Source organism: Scardinius erythrophthalmus (assembly GCF_964197995.2).
Source record: "Scardinius erythrophthalmus genome assembly, chromosome: 1".
NCBI classification, from domain to species: Eukaryota; Metazoa; Chordata; class Actinopteri; order Cypriniformes; family Leuciscidae; genus Scardinius; species Scardinius erythrophthalmus.
This window is the reverse complement of record NC_138221.1, coordinates 37,162,753-37,177,529: the sequence shown is the minus strand read 5'-3', so window position 1 is coordinate 37,177,529 and position 14,777 is coordinate 37,162,753. Positions and strand designations below refer to the sequence as shown.

The window sequence follows — 14,777 nt, the reverse complement described above, 5'->3', positions numbered from 1 at the left end:
GAATTAGCTTACACAGATATTTCAAGTTAAGAGCAATTAAAATGTATGAGTGCAAAATAATAATATGCAAGATCCGCTAAACTCAAAAGTAAAATTTCTTAACTTAAAAATGAAATGTAACTGATTACCTCAAATTATTTGAGTTTTGCCAACTTATTCGGGTTTACGGCGTTACGTAATTTGACGTTACTGTTTTACTGTATTTCAGATTAAATAAATGCAGCCGTGGTGGGCAGAAGAGACCTCTTTTAAAAAAATAGTTTTTAAAAAATAATAGGATGAGATATTTTACTTGTTTGTCTTTTCAGATAAAACACACTGAGCTGAAAGTAAAAACTATTTGTCAACTAAACTTAAGACAATAATGAATAGAGTAATGCACACTGTCATAGAGATGTGTGGTAGGCATATTTCTTTCCAGTTGTGGGCTGAAATGCGGTTTGCCTTCTGCTTTTTTGTTGGTCTTGCACCAAAAACAGGAAGTGTTTTTGACTAGTATGACTAATATAAATTAGAACATTTGATGTTAAAAGAAAACCACACATAAATGCTCATCACTCATGCAAAATATCACAAGAGAAAAGATTTACATTTAAAACGAACACACAGAAAACTCACGAGCAGACATTTGCCCAGTAACAGGAGGTTTATTGTTCAGTACAGTCAAACACTGGACAGACACACAGGCTGGAGTGACATAAGCAATATACTAAGCGCTTTAATGATAAAAAGTAGCTTATTTATCTCAAATTAAATTAACATGCATGTACTGTCCTTGTTTTTTCTGTATATTGAACAGCACATAATTCAGAAAAAAAATCTGTCGACTTCAAATGTGTGACAGAACCCTAAAGATTTGATATTAGTAACTTCAATTAAATCATAGTAGCGCTGCTTTTTCAGGCTTCATCTTTCTTTCTAAATGCCTGACTGACATTTGCATGAATATTGTATAAAAATAAATCATTTGTCTCACTTTCATCTTACATGTACAAACAGCAAACATGACGTTATCACAAACATATTTGGAATTAAATAATACTGTGAAGAAACAGATTAAAAACTCAAGACAATGACTTTTCAGTATCCAGCTGCGCATCCGGTCATCTATAAAAATCATATTTACACTTTCAAATGACCCTTTCGCTATGTAGAAATGTGCTCAACCACAAAAAAAAAAAAAAAAAAAAAAACGAACGCCTCTGGGGTCACGACAGTATTCAACAAGAATAAAAAGACCTCAGTCATTGGCTTTTCGTTCTTTTAGTGGTTTCCTAGCAGATTTAGACCGGAACCAGCTGATATAAAATCACATGAAAGATAGAAAGAGCTAATGAAATCATGATCCTAAACATGACACAATATAATGTAAGAGCTTTCAAAAGTTAATTTACATAATTTGGCAAGTCATGGTATCCTGAAGTGCTTATTCGTAATGAAAAACGACATTCCTTTTTTTTTTTATTGCAATTCAATAAAGCATTTCTAATGGAATTCTAAAATATTTTCCTGAAAAAAAAAAAAAACATTTAAAGCTTAGACATCAGTCCATTGAAATGTGTTGAATTTCCTAACACCAGAGCCAGCTCTGGAATGAAATGGTACAGTAAAAATACAACTAAAGAAAACGAATGAATCTTGATTTAGCTTCAGAACTCGGCTACAGCTTTACAAATGAACAGCATTGCACAAAACGCTTACGGTCGTTGATTTCACATTATAACAGGGCTCTACCACCACAAAATGGGGCAAACAAATCAACAGTCAAAGCAACTAGACAACTGCATGCACTAGGTTTGCCTTCGTTTATCAGCTTGTTTTAAAATACGGAGTGGTTGTTCATTCAGTGTTGAGTGATATTGTAAGGGTTGAAATTCTTCGAGACTGACGGAGTCTAAAAACTGGACCCACTACATAGGCTAGTATGCATTGCGAAGGCAGATGAGGGGAACTAGGTGTGGCTCTCGGTGCCATTAGGAGTGAGCTTGGTCTTGTGCTCCACCCGCGGGCCTCTGGCCGAATACTGGACCAGCAGGAAGGGCTCCTTGGTTTCGCCTTCTCCGACGATGCTTTCCTCATCTTCAGACTGGCCGATGCGCTGCAGCCGCAAGTAGCACCAACAGGCAAGAATTAAAGCCCCCAGTGCGGCGACGGCGATGAGTATTACAATAATGGTGACGACCCCAGTGGTGGGGCTGTGATCCGTGATAGACATCCTGTCAGTCGAGGGAAATTCAGTTGCTGGCCTTCACAAGTCCACCAGAGGCAGTTCTGCAGGGTTCGTGTAGGTTTGGCTGATCGCTCCTCCTACATCTGAAAGACAAAAGATGACTGACAAACTCAGGATGATTCTTCACTTTAAAAAACAAAAACAAAAAAAACGTAAATTTAGCTGTAAAAGACTAAAAATGCTACAGTAAAAACCTGGTTGGTGGTAAGTTCCCTTACTACATTTGAGGGAAAACTATTAGATCTAACCTTACATTTAATTTCAAAGTAAAATACTGTTAACTGTGCCATTTTTGAGAAGGGCAGAGCTGCAGCCTGGAGATCTCCAAATCAGGGGGGTGGCTTCTTCCTATTTCTTCTTCAGATCTTCTCATTTTGGAGGTCTCGGGTCTGCAGCTATACCCACTTGCCATTTTATTTGCAGTGAAAAGCCGTAAACTGACATTTCCAGAATTCCCTGTGTGACACATTTGTGTTAAAAAAATGTGTTTAATAATTATAATAATGTTTAATAGCAGATTAAATATATATATATATATATATATATATATATATATATATATATATATATATATATATATATATATATATATATATATATATATATATGTACATTATGGGTTTGCATTATGGGAGTCATTTGAGTTATCATGATGGTGTTTTGTGATTGTAGGTTATACATTACAAGACACTGTGCAACTTCCATAATTAAGTGTTTATCATAGCTTGTGGACTTGCGATTAAAGGTATAAAACAGATTTTAGTTCCTTAATTCAGCAAAAAAAGAGCAGTAAGATTTTCCAGTCAAAACATCTTTTGTTTTAAATTGTAAAATGTACAGGCTGTTCTGTAAATGTGTTTACATTTTTTTTTTACCGTATTTTAACAGAAACATTCCGGAAACCACAGCAGCCAGTGTTGTTTTTTTAGTGTACAATAATCACATATTCCAAGAAACTTCCTGAAAATGTTCTGCTTCTTGAGATATGCGACAAACATTTCAATTTTCAACTTTAGCTGCGTCACGGTTAATTAAACGCCATGGTTCCTTAAAGCCACAGGTTATGCAACGCATTTGCACGAGCATCTTGGCGAAGACTTTCCATTTTGCCCACGCGCCAGTGTTAAATGCGCTCGAGCTTGAATTAATAAGAGTGGCACGAGGCCTTTCCGGTGGCACTAACTGAAGCACCGTACAACATTCATGCAGCACAGAGCTATAACAACAAAAAACGACAGCAGCAAGTATCGCTGCCGCCGTTGTTTTATTATTTTTGCCCAAACAATGCTTTTTAACGGGAATAAATAGACATTTGCCACAAAACAGCGATTTTACGCGATCTAAACAAGCCTTAGACGTAATGGACAGCTTTTATCGAGTACAATTAGAGATATAAAAAGAAGAACAGAAGGTAATTTAAAGTCAATCTTACCTATACTAGGCCGATGTTTATCAAAGAATAACACTTATGTGCGTTTTGCGAACCATTTCGTGCAATCACGATAGTTCACGCTCGCGCGCGCTGACAGATGCGAAAACACAGTCCGCGTCCAGTGATCCAGATGTTATGTTATATACAGCAACATCTAAATCCAGTCGCTTACATATCCAGTCCGAGCAAATATATATAAATAAATAAATGCACACAGCTTGTCACTGTGCAGGAAATGAGATCACGCCTGCAAAAAGGCAAATATCCAATCAAATCTAATGGTGCGTATATGCAGTACAGAAGGACTTCCTATGGGGGTGCTATTCGTTTTGCATTCACAGATAAATGGAAAGAGACTAACTTATGTACATAGACAGTAAAAGATGTATTTGTGAACATGAAACATTGCATCTTTCTACACCTTTCCACCTACAGACATAGCCTATATAATGTTTTGCACGTATACTCTCTTCTGCAGGAGGGTCATTTTTACAGACATGTGCACTATCTCTCGAAGTCCTTTGGGGGAGAAAGATAAAAATAGAAAAAGCAAAACACAACATAAACTATTTTGTTTATATATATATATATATATATATATATATATATATATATATATATATATATATATATATATATATATATATATATATATATATATATATATATATAGAGAGAGAGAGAGAGAGAGAGAGAGAGAGAGAGAGAGAGAGAGAGAGAGAGAGAGAGATATATATATATATATATATATATATAGAGAGAGAGAGAGAGAGAGAGAGCCTGTGAGTGTGTGTGTGTACAGACACATCTATATCTAAATATATGGTTTATACACACACATATAATGCATATATAAATAAAAGTTTTAGTTTATATATAGTCATATAATAAAACAAAATATATATAATAAAAATAAAACAAATTGTTCTACTTACATTACCTACAAATATAATTAAATGCACAATGTTTTACTTTTTTAATTCCGTGTCTTTCAAAGAAAGGATGTAAATGCACTTTTTTAATTTTTTTATCAATATGTACTACTGACATTTACATATTCATGCAAATGCAAATAAATATGTAAACAGATGGATAGAAATAGAAATAATGGAAACAATGCTAGCCAAACCAAAAGCTGTATCATTCCTATCAAGGCATTTAACCAAGAGAAGCTCCTATATTTCCCCCCAAGGTAAAGATATACGAGCACAAATAAAGTGATAAAAGTGAGTAGTAGAGCTGGACCGAGTTAACACTAACAAACAGTCTCAGGGGGGACGCGCTGCCTGGAACTCATGTGACCAAATACGGAACTTGAGGGAAGGTCGAAACATCTCGCTTTTGTAAAAACCCCCAATTGCTAGGCTACTTGTCTTTACCTGTCCTGTCCTATACTATATGTATAGATATTGACTTCACATAACACATATAATATAATCGATACATTCCTGTGTGATCTTAAACAGAGCTCAGCCCACTCATCTGTATTGCGGAAATACAGCGCGTACGTAACAGAAGTAACAAACAGGAAACGTTTCCTTTATCGCTGGCGAGTCTGTTCACAAGAAAACGAAACAAACAGTAAGTGTGTATTCCTTTCAAGTAAGTGTTTCTATCTTCTGACCGATCGTCGCTTTATCGATTTGATGTTACAACTCTCACAACTTTATTGCTATTTGTAGTTTTGTTTTGTTTTTAGAGTTTATATTTTCAGAAAAGTGAAGCTTGCGCTGATCCGTCGGGAATTGTGCAATACTCTGAATAACGTGACAGTAGTACAATAACCACTGTTCTTATATTTAGCCTACTAAAAAGCTTTTGTTGATTTGAATTTGAACCAGCAGTCGAGGCGATGGCTAGCGCACCCCCAATGGAGACAGGAACACTTGTGGGATACCCGCCTCCTCCATCATATGATGAGGCTTTGGGATCAAACCCAATGTACCCAGCAGGGCCCTATGCTCCGGCTGACCAGAAGGCACCTGCGCCTCCATATCCACAACAAGGCTACGGCCAGATGTATCCAACGCCACCCCAACAAGGTCAACCTATCACCGCCCCTGTTGGTAATGGCTTTCACTCTCTCTCCCCCCCACCCCCCATGACTTTATCTGACCACACATTTTTAAACTCAGAAAAAACAAGTATTTACAAGATACGGGTTGTATACATCACTCAGAAGGTAAGGATAATTGTCTTAAGACAGATCTATCTTGGTTGACTTCTGCTGTTGATGAACCACATAAACCGACTTGGACCTGGTTTATCTGGATTTTCTAATTAGGCTAAACACTTTCATATTTAGGATTTTCTTTTTTTCCTATTAGCAACTAGTTCAGGAAGGTATTCCAGAACACTTCCAGGTTGTGTGATTTACTTACCTGGGTATGTTTACTCAGAAGCCGATAACCTCAACTTATGGTTCCAAAACCTGAGGTAACTGTTAGGGTATTTAAGTTGCCAAAACAACTTATTTTCTTATTTGCTCCAGAGCAGGTTATGTTCCAGGGTTAGTTTACCTCCGAGGTGTAACTTCAGTAGTAACATGAAAAGATTTATCTTGAACTCTGTCATGGAAACTAGCGAATATAAACCTTATTTAAACAATTTAATAATCAATTCAGTAGGAATTTATAGCGGCTTGGAAAATGGATTCATCTGCATACGCCATCTTCCCGCCAGACGCAGAATTCATTCGGCATGAACCTCAGTGCATTATGAGTATTCTTAGTATATCGGTTGTAAACTCGTTATTGCGGTGCATTATGGGATTAAATGGATCAACTCAATAATGTCCACTATGGTTTCAGACATCACAACAAATGGCTTTTCCTTCAAATAGTGCCTATACCTTTAAGGATATAGGGGGCGATTTCGGACATAGCCGCCTTCTTAGGGTCTGTTTTCATGGTGACTCCTGGGTAATGCACTCAGTTGAGAATGTCTTTGTGTGGTCACCGTTAACTCTGAGTGTCATACCCCGGGTTGACTGAACTTACTTCAGACACCAGTTTTTGAACCTGCTTACCTCAAGTGAGCAAGGTCTGGGTTAATCAACTGAGAGTGTAGGGTACATGTAAACCTTGCTTTCTGGAACACCAACTGAGATTTGTGTTTGTCCTGCTGAACCCACAATTAAAAAAAAAAAATGTTGATAATTTCTTTTAAATATTTATATTTATTTATCATTTAAATAAAAATATCTTGCATATAAGAAATTGTATTTCATGTAAAATCTTTTAATATTTTTTTTTACTTATATATATATTCATTTCCTTTCACATGATTATATTTAAAATCTTTATTTTTTCAATAGGACAAATATATCTTTCATTAAAGGGATACTCCACTTTAAAATGAAAATTCTGTCATCATATACTCACCCTCATGTTGTTTCAAACCTGTATGCATTTCTTTCTTCTGCTGAACAGAAAGGAAGATATTTAGAAGAATGTCAGTAACCAGACAGTTTCTGGTCTCATTGACTTCCATAGTAGGAAAAAAATATATACTATGGAAGTCAATGGGACCCAGAAACTGTCTGGTTACTGACATTCTTCTAAATATCTTCCTTTCTGTTCAGCAGAAGAAAGAAATTCATACAGGTTTGAAACAACATGAGATGACAGAATTTTCATTTTAAAGTGGAGTATCCCTTTAAACATTTTCCTAAGAGTTAAAACCAATAAAAGCACACATACGTTGACTGCGTCCGAAAGCTTAGTTGCCTCGATCGACTTTGCAGGCAGTGTTTGTGCACGCAAGCACCTCAAGAAACTGATTTCGGACAGACTTCTGAGGCAGTGTAACAGTTTAATGATCTACAACTAAACAGACAGAGCTTTGGTGAAAACTAAGTGAATATTTATTTCTAGCTAGAAATAACATCAAAAGTGGAAAGTTTACACAAACTGACCACCAACCAACTTTCAGATCTTTATTTTTATCTTAACTGTCACAGAATGTAAAGCACAGTATTGTGGGATGTCATAGGGAGCAAAGGAAACATCTATGATCAGATGAAGGGATCTCAGGAGACAGGAAGTGAAGCTAACATTGGATTCGGACCTACCTTGGAACGCGTCCTTTCCAACATTTCCAGCATTTTTCTGCTTTCGAACAAAGCCATGATCAATACCTGAGGCATTTTCACTAGCCTTCCCGTTACTGATCATGTTAATGTGTTTTTTTGTCTCTCTCACACTGTTCCCAGTACATCTATTTTTTAGTAAGCCCCTGATATTTGAACTGTTAATGTATAAGAAATCGTTCACTTTGAATAATAATAATAAACAACATACACAGCACAGTGTTTCTAAGCATTCTTCTTCTTGTCCTTCAGTATCGGTTCAGACCGTGTACGTTCAGCCTGGTCTGGTTTTCGGGGATGTTCCAGTGCAGGCAAACTGTCCAGTATGCCAACAGAACGTGATAACCCGTTTGGAGCATACATCGGGAGCATTAGTCTGGCTCTCTTGTGCGGGCCTGGCCATTTTTGGGTAAGATAAAGCATTGCATGATATCCAGTTTTGGTCTTTAGCACAAGGACATTCCCCTGATTGTTCTGCTCGTGTCTCTTGTGTTGTAGATGCATCTACGGCTGCTGCCTGATTCCCTTCTGTGTAGACAACCTGAAGGATGTGACACACTACTGTCCGAACTGCAGCAGCGTTTTAGGATCCCACAGGAGACTCTGAAGTGGTCGTGAAACACACCTACTGTGTATTTATAAAGGAAAAAAGGTTACAGTGAATCATTTATTTAGCAAGAGGCGTTTCAATATCTGAGTATCGACACTGACATGTATTGAAATATAAACGCACACCTAAACATACTCGTCTTTTCTTTGTAAACTGATTTAATTGAAAAAAAATGTAGTCTTTTTCTTTTTTTTACAATTGTATTAATGCCACAATTGTCAAGTAATCTCTGTACTCTCTGTATGTGATTCGTGCATAATTACAGTACAATTATGCTCAGTTAATCAGACTGACATAGAAAAATATCACATGTATATAAATAAATACATCTACGCTTTCTCACTTAAAACGCCTGTTGTGTGCATGTTTTGTGACTTCTATTTGCTCCCTTACTTTGCTTAGCAAATACTGTGAGAGCACAGAGCTGCACAAAGAAAACACATCGGTGAAACAAGATTTAGGGCAAAATCTGCTGGAGATCTTCTACTTCATAGATCCAATTTTTCCGGTGAATCAACGCATTTTCAGAAAGATCTGCCATCTTCACAGCACGCAACACTGGCTCTGGATTGTGAGACTGGATGACACCCATAACCATGACGTATTTACCTGCGAACAAAAACAATCTATTTGTTTTCATAGGAAAGATAGTCTGATAACACTGCAAATGCAAAAATAAAAATGCCTCAATGGTGAAAAGATCTTCTTTGTGGCATGTTCGCTGAAGTAACCCAATCAGAATTCACGAGTCATACAGGACATGTAAATAAGCACAAAGTAACACTAACAGTATTGTTGTGGTCCAAATGACTTACTATGCACTATGAACTCATCCCTCTAGTGTACGATTTTTATACGGTTATTTTGTTCTGAGAGTCTAATGCCCTCGCCCTCTCTAGATCGTAGGAAGTCTGTGACATGAAGTGCACTTTTTCCGTGTGAAAACACTACTCCCACTATTTCTACAAAATGACATAGAATAGTGTATAAGAACGCAAACTGGGTTTGCACCTTATATTTTATATTCACTTTATATGTACAGTACTGGAAACGTCACTTTTTTTAATGTTTTTGAAAAGGGTCTTATGCTCATCAAAGCCTGCATTTAATTGATCACAAATACAGAAAAAACAATGTTGTGAAATATTATTACAATTTAATAATGGCTCTCTATTTTAATATACTTAATTAAAATATCATTTATTTCTGTGATGCAAAGCTGAATTTTCAGCATCATTACTCCAGTCTTCAGTGTCACATGATCCTTCAGAAACATTCAAATATAATGATTTATTATCAATGTTGGAAACATTAACGGTGCTGTTATATGTATATTTTTTTTATAAGCTATGATACTTTTTTCAGGATTCTTTGATAAATATATATATATATATATATATATATATATATATATATATATATATAACACAATATGCACTAATCATTCAAAAGTTTGGGGACAGTAATTTTTTTCTTTTCTTTTTTGAAAGAAATTAGTATCTGTAGCAACTAGCAAGGATGGGTTAAAATTATTTTTTAAAAAGTGAGTGTCAAGATTTATATTGTTAAACGACTTCTAGAATACATGCTGTTCTTTTTTTACTTTTTATTCATCAATTAATCCTGAAAATAATTATTATTAAAAATATTAAGCAACAAATAACACATATTTAGCAACACATATTTAGTTAGACTTCCTTTTTTCCTGATATTTATCATTCCACAGGCTCAGTGAAAAGATGAATATCAGAAAAAAGGAAGTCTATCTAATTAGTACTACGATTACAGACCTTATGAAGCATAGACATAATATACATAGACGCCCTATTGGCCGCTGGATCGTACGTCAACGGCGCCGCCATACTGCGGAGGGCAACTTTCCCATACCTCTCATAACGAGAATTGAGAAAAATGCCTATTTCTTGTGCTGCTTGGGGCTTTACAAATCGCCACACAATTGAAAACAGGTCTCAGGGAATTACCTTTCACAAGCAAAACTGAAAATTTGTTTCTGGTTGCATTTCATTTACTATTTTTATTTTCAGAGGAGAAAGGCCGCGAAATTTAAAAATACTACTGTTATTGTGTCACGAAATGTAGTTTTAAGAGTTTTTCAGTCGACAATGTAGTTGTTTAAAGCTCAAATCTGTGGTTTATTTATAAAGATAGCGCCTTTTTAAAAATGTTATCTGACGGTTTCGGAGTTGATCCAGCGATCACCGCGGGCGCTCAGCGCTCATGTACCCCGCCGAGAACAGCCTTGCCTCGGCTATAGTGCCTGTCGTACACCGCTTCTGAGTTCTGACGTTCGTCGCTGTCAGTCTAGTGAGAATAATTCGTCTCGTGTTTATCTAACGGGCGATCTTTGGTTTCATTAATCTATAATTTGTTCCTTGGCAGATTGTTTTGGCTGAGGGCAAAGTGAAGTTTCATAACTTTATATATTTAGGCTATTTAACTTTAACAGTGTAGCCTGCTGTATGTTTGACTGGATCGTTTACTTTATTTCTTGACTTGTATAGCTTCTTATACCTTTTAAAAACTGAAATTTAACAAAAAGAGACAGGGTTGCTTCGTTTTATTTTATATAGCCTATGTAATAATATTTTAAAATGTATAAATTTACATTATTTATTATTGTTATTATAATAATATACCACTTGCGATTATCAATCTATTATAGTTATGCTGTTAAATTATTTTACTATTCATTGTAACTATTTAACTTATTCTTTTTTATTGTCTATATTCTGTAATTGATATTTCATATTCTATTGCTATTATTATAGTATTATACATAAACTATGCTATTATCAATATATTATTATTATTATTATTATTATATTAGTACTTATGATATTATATAATTATACTTTTCATTACTATTTTATTTACTGTATACTGTTTGTTTATTTTATTGACTAAACTATTTACTATTAGCCTACCTCTCACTTTATCTAATTTACTATTTGCATTGCACTGTAGTTGTACCATATCATATGTATTACCATAAAGGATCCATCAGTTATCTTTGTTATTGCTAAAATCAGGTCAATGACAGAATATGCTTTTCCCACAATAAGAAAACTTTATTTAATTTAATGTGAAAATTAAATTATATCTCAGTATGGGGGTGTTCACAATTCTTATCCAAGAATGAAAAGCTAAATACATGACAAGCCTGAGCTTTGGCCATTCCTTATTAAAAAAAATAAAAAATAATTATAAGTCTAACTATCGAGAGTTTAACTAACTACAGATGGAACTTTTTTGTACACCACATACAAACCACCGAAATCGGTTGATAAATGTAATTTTTTTTTTGGTTTTTATACAGAAAAACCGCAGCTCATCTGTTCACTTGCATTGATTACAGCGCAGTCTTGCCCTCCACAAAATGGCGGACGCGTTGACGTATCGCAGCAACGTTCCAAAGCGGCCAATAGGGCGTCTATGTATTTATTATGTCTATGTTATGAAGCCCCGCTCCCTTCAGCGCTGCGCTCGTTGTCTTTTGACTTCCGGTCTGTATTTTTCACAGCGATCTCGCGTATTTATGAATGCACGGCTCGTTTTAAAATCTTCCCGGTCTACTGACATTTGTTAAGTCATCTGCTTTAAACGTTGCAATCCTCATGATAACTTTCGTTAACTTTACATTAAGTAAATCCACTCCTGGACAGCAATGCCATAGAAATACACAGAGCGACCGCAAAAAAACGGAAGTTCAAAGACAATATTCTAACGGTGGTCTTAAAAACATTTGAAAAGCGACTGACCAGGACTCAGGCAGGGTTTTCCTTTCGGCACGCTGTTGATGCCGCCGACGAGGAAGTTTCCTGTCTCGTCCAGAATGAGCACCTTGTTGTGATCGGGCTGCACCTCCAGCACTGTCCCCTGCATCCAGACCATTGACACCTGTAACGACGAGCTCCGCTCACCCGCTCCCAGTCGTCGAATAACATACTCCGACCTCCCGCTGGATGTCTGGCACTCTTTCCCTTCACGCAGCTGGCTGGATAACACTTTCACTGGAGGACTTCGAGTTTTTTCTGCACAGAGAACGCTTGCTCCCATCATCTTTTATCCTTACTGCAGTCTCAGTCTGCCGCTGGTGGTGAAAAGCGCGCTATTTTCATTTTAAATGAACCGGACGTGACGACTTTATTTCAAAATAAAGGCTCAGAGTATTCAGTAGAACAAGTGTAACAAAAATATATCAAAAACATTGATATAACTATGTGAAGAGTTCAGATGCAAAAGCCTCTAAGTGCCATTAGAAATTTTCTTCTAGAATGATCATTTTTATCAAGCTCGTATATTTAAGTTCAGTAATTTCACTTAAATGGTCATTTTCATTGGCATTTAAGTGAAATTACTGAACTTAAATATACAAGCTTGATAAAAATGATCATTCTAGAAGAAAATTTCAGATGGCACTTAGAGGCAGGGGTGCCGCTAAGGGGGTAAAAGTTAGGACGATTCTAAGGGCCCAGGCACTTTTGGGGGCCCCAGAGATCGATTTTATTAACGGAATGGGTGCGGTATATTCTCCATATTCTTTCATAGGGCCCAAAATTGATGGCGGCGCCCCCGTTTAGAGGTTTTTGCATCTGAACTCTTCATGTATTGTTGTTGTTACTACTATGTATGTACAGTAACATTGATGGATTATATTGCTGGGTGGATTACGGATTCCAGATTACATTACAATTATTTGAGTAAGTAACTTAGTCCATTACATTACATTTTACCCCCGGATTCACAGACAAGGCCTGGGACTAGTCCCAGACAACTCGCATGTTTGAGTTGTTTTAACTGAAAGTAACTTGCACTGACTGACATATCTTAAAATATGTCAGTGCCATTGTTTTGTCTCAAGATGCACACAGCAGTGTGTTTTAAGGCACGCGTTTAAAAGCTACTTAAACATCCTAATTGAACTACGGCCTAATCCTGGTTTAATCTAAGACCTGTCTGTGAAACCAGACTTTAAAGTAATATAATCAGAATACTGTTTGATTATGTTGACCTCGTTTAGCAAATTGTTTTGAATTGGATAATCTTGTACCATATTTATATAAATATTCAAAGAGAATAAAATACTGTTAGAGGTTAACAGTTTAGGACCCAAGGACCAGATGTTTGAAAGAAGACCCGGAGTCAGAATTATAAAAAAAATTGAAGATTTTTTTTTTACTGAAGATAGTTTGCAGTTTCATCAGCAGAAGTCAGCTTCAAGACTCACACAGGAGTTCGTAGGCTGCCCCGCTTACAGTTACACAGATCACAGCAGTTATACCATTTCCAAGGTCTAAGCTACGTCCTTGCTTACAGGCTAAATGATTCTGATTGGCTAAGAAATTCATAAACCTAGTAATTTTCCACACATACAGATAGACAGAAGCATATCTCCATAGATTATGCCGCTGACACTCGGACCCTGAAGTCAGGCACGTCATGACCTTCCAGGTCGCAGATTTGGGTTGCTGGGTGCCAGCATGTCCCGAACAACAACTCAGTCAATCTCCAACAAAGCCAGTGGTTCCTTAACCTCTAAGCAAGAAGACTAACACACACACACACACACACACACACACACACACACACACACACACACACACACACACACACACACACACACACACATCTTTCTCAAGGTTGGATTTGGCCAGAATCTAACTATAAACAGGAGAGTTCTCTCAAAACATCAAGATAACAAGTTCGTTCTTTCAGGATAGGACACTTTAGTCTAGGAAATACAGTCTTTAACTGAGAAATGGTCCCTTAAACTATAGACTTCAATGACCCCTATATGTTTTAACACGTTTAAGACCTTTCTCAAATACAAAACATGTCCCTATTTCATTTCTGGAAGCCGGGCTCAATGAGCAAGCTGCATTCAGATATCAAATACTGACATTAAAGAGTACATTAAAAGAACATTTCAGTAATGACTCTGGTAACTTCTATAACAAAGTAAAATCTCCAGAGAAGTCATTTAACTCATTTGATATTTAGAAGGAAAAATATTGATTAATATCTTGATTATAATCACTCATTACATATACATTGAAGCAGAAGTGGATTCCAATCCGCCCCCTTCAATACACTCCATTATCAACAACATGAAGCGCATACAATTTTATGGAACTGCAGGGGGTTCGTGCAGTGTTTAATTAAAGCTATTAATTAAAAATGTATAAAAAATAAATCATTTGAAATTATTTATGTTTACTTGCATGTCATATGACCATTATCTGACATCAGAGAACTGTGAAGTTAATTGTATTATTATTTATTATTTACTTATTTATTATTATTGATCTAACCTTTTACCTTAAAATCTCAGGGGGTACTTCAAGAACAAATATTAGGTCAAAGAGGTTCAGATGACAAAACAAGTTGAGGTATC

At 36.2% G+C, this 14,777-nt stretch overlaps 3 protein-coding genes across 4 annotated transcripts; 1 reads left to right on the top strand and 2 right to left on the bottom strand.

The window, feature by feature from the left end:
- Nucleotides 1-629: 629 nt before the first annotated feature.
- On the bottom strand, nucleotides 630-3,804 carry snn (stannin). Its single transcript, XM_081369482.1, has 2 exons — nucleotides 3,663-3,804; nucleotides 630-2,313 (listed from the first exon to the last, which is right to left on the bottom strand). Exon 2 carries the CDS (start codon nucleotides 2,213-2,215, stop codon nucleotides 1,952-1,954), a length of 264 nt encoding a protein of 87 aa, XP_081225608.1. The 5' UTR covers nucleotides 2,216-2,313; nucleotides 3,663-3,804; the 3' UTR covers nucleotides 630-1,951.
- Nucleotides 3,805-4,926: 1,122 nt separating this feature from the next.
- On the top strand, nucleotides 4,927-8,707 carry litaf (lipopolysaccharide-induced TNF factor). 2 transcript variants are annotated; one of them, XM_081369441.1, is made up of 4 exons: nucleotides 4,927-5,243; nucleotides 5,504-5,728; nucleotides 8,005-8,161; nucleotides 8,251-8,707. In XM_081369441.1, exons 2-4 carry the CDS (start codon nucleotides 5,515-5,517, stop codon nucleotides 8,357-8,359), a joined length of 480 nt encoding a protein of 159 aa, XP_081225567.1. In that variant the 5' UTR covers nucleotides 4,927-5,243; nucleotides 5,504-5,514; the 3' UTR covers nucleotides 8,360-8,707. The 2 variants fall into 2 exon arrangements, with proteins under 2 accessions (XP_081225567.1, XP_081225568.1); XM_081369442.1 differs by having other exon boundaries at nucleotides 4,960-5,243; nucleotides 5,507-5,728; nucleotides 8,251-8,390.
- rmi2 (RecQ mediated genome instability 2) lies at nucleotides 7,586-12,510 on the bottom strand. Its single transcript, XM_081369473.1, has 3 exons — nucleotides 12,142-12,510; nucleotides 8,756-8,971; nucleotides 7,586-8,380 (listed from the first exon to the last, which is right to left on the bottom strand). The coding sequence occupies exons 1-2, from the start codon at nucleotides 12,440-12,442 to the stop codon at nucleotides 8,820-8,822; spliced, it is 453 nt and encodes a 150-aa protein (XP_081225599.1). The 5' UTR covers nucleotides 12,443-12,510; the 3' UTR covers nucleotides 7,586-8,380; nucleotides 8,756-8,819.
- Nucleotides 12,511-14,777: the final 2,267 nt, after the last annotated feature.

Excerpts from the sequence above, each read along its gene's own strand:
- litaf (XM_081369441.1), top strand. The coding sequence starts at position 5,515 with ATGGCTAGCGCACCCCCAATGGAGACAGGAACACTTGTGGGATACCCG. Across the intron at positions 5,729-8,004 it reads ACCTATCACCGCCCCTGTTG|TATCGGTTCAGACCGTGTAC; the intron begins GTAATGGCTTTC and ends CTTGTCCTTCAG. Across the intron at positions 8,162-8,250 it reads GCGGGCCTGGCCATTTTTGG|ATGCATCTACGGCTGCTGCC; the intron begins GTAAGATAAAGC and ends CTTGTGTTGTAG.
- rmi2 (XM_081369473.1), bottom strand. The coding sequence starts at position 12,442 with ATGATGGGAGCAAGCGTTCTCTGTGCAGAAAAAACTCGAAGTCCTCCA. Across the intron at positions 8,972-12,141 it reads AAAACCCTGCCTGAGTCCTG|GTAAATACGTCATGGTTATG; the intron begins GTCAGTCGCTTT and ends TTTTGTTCGCAG.
- snn (XM_081369482.1), bottom strand. The coding sequence starts at position 2,215 with ATGTCTATCACGGATCACAGCCCCACCACTGGGGTCGTCACCATTATT.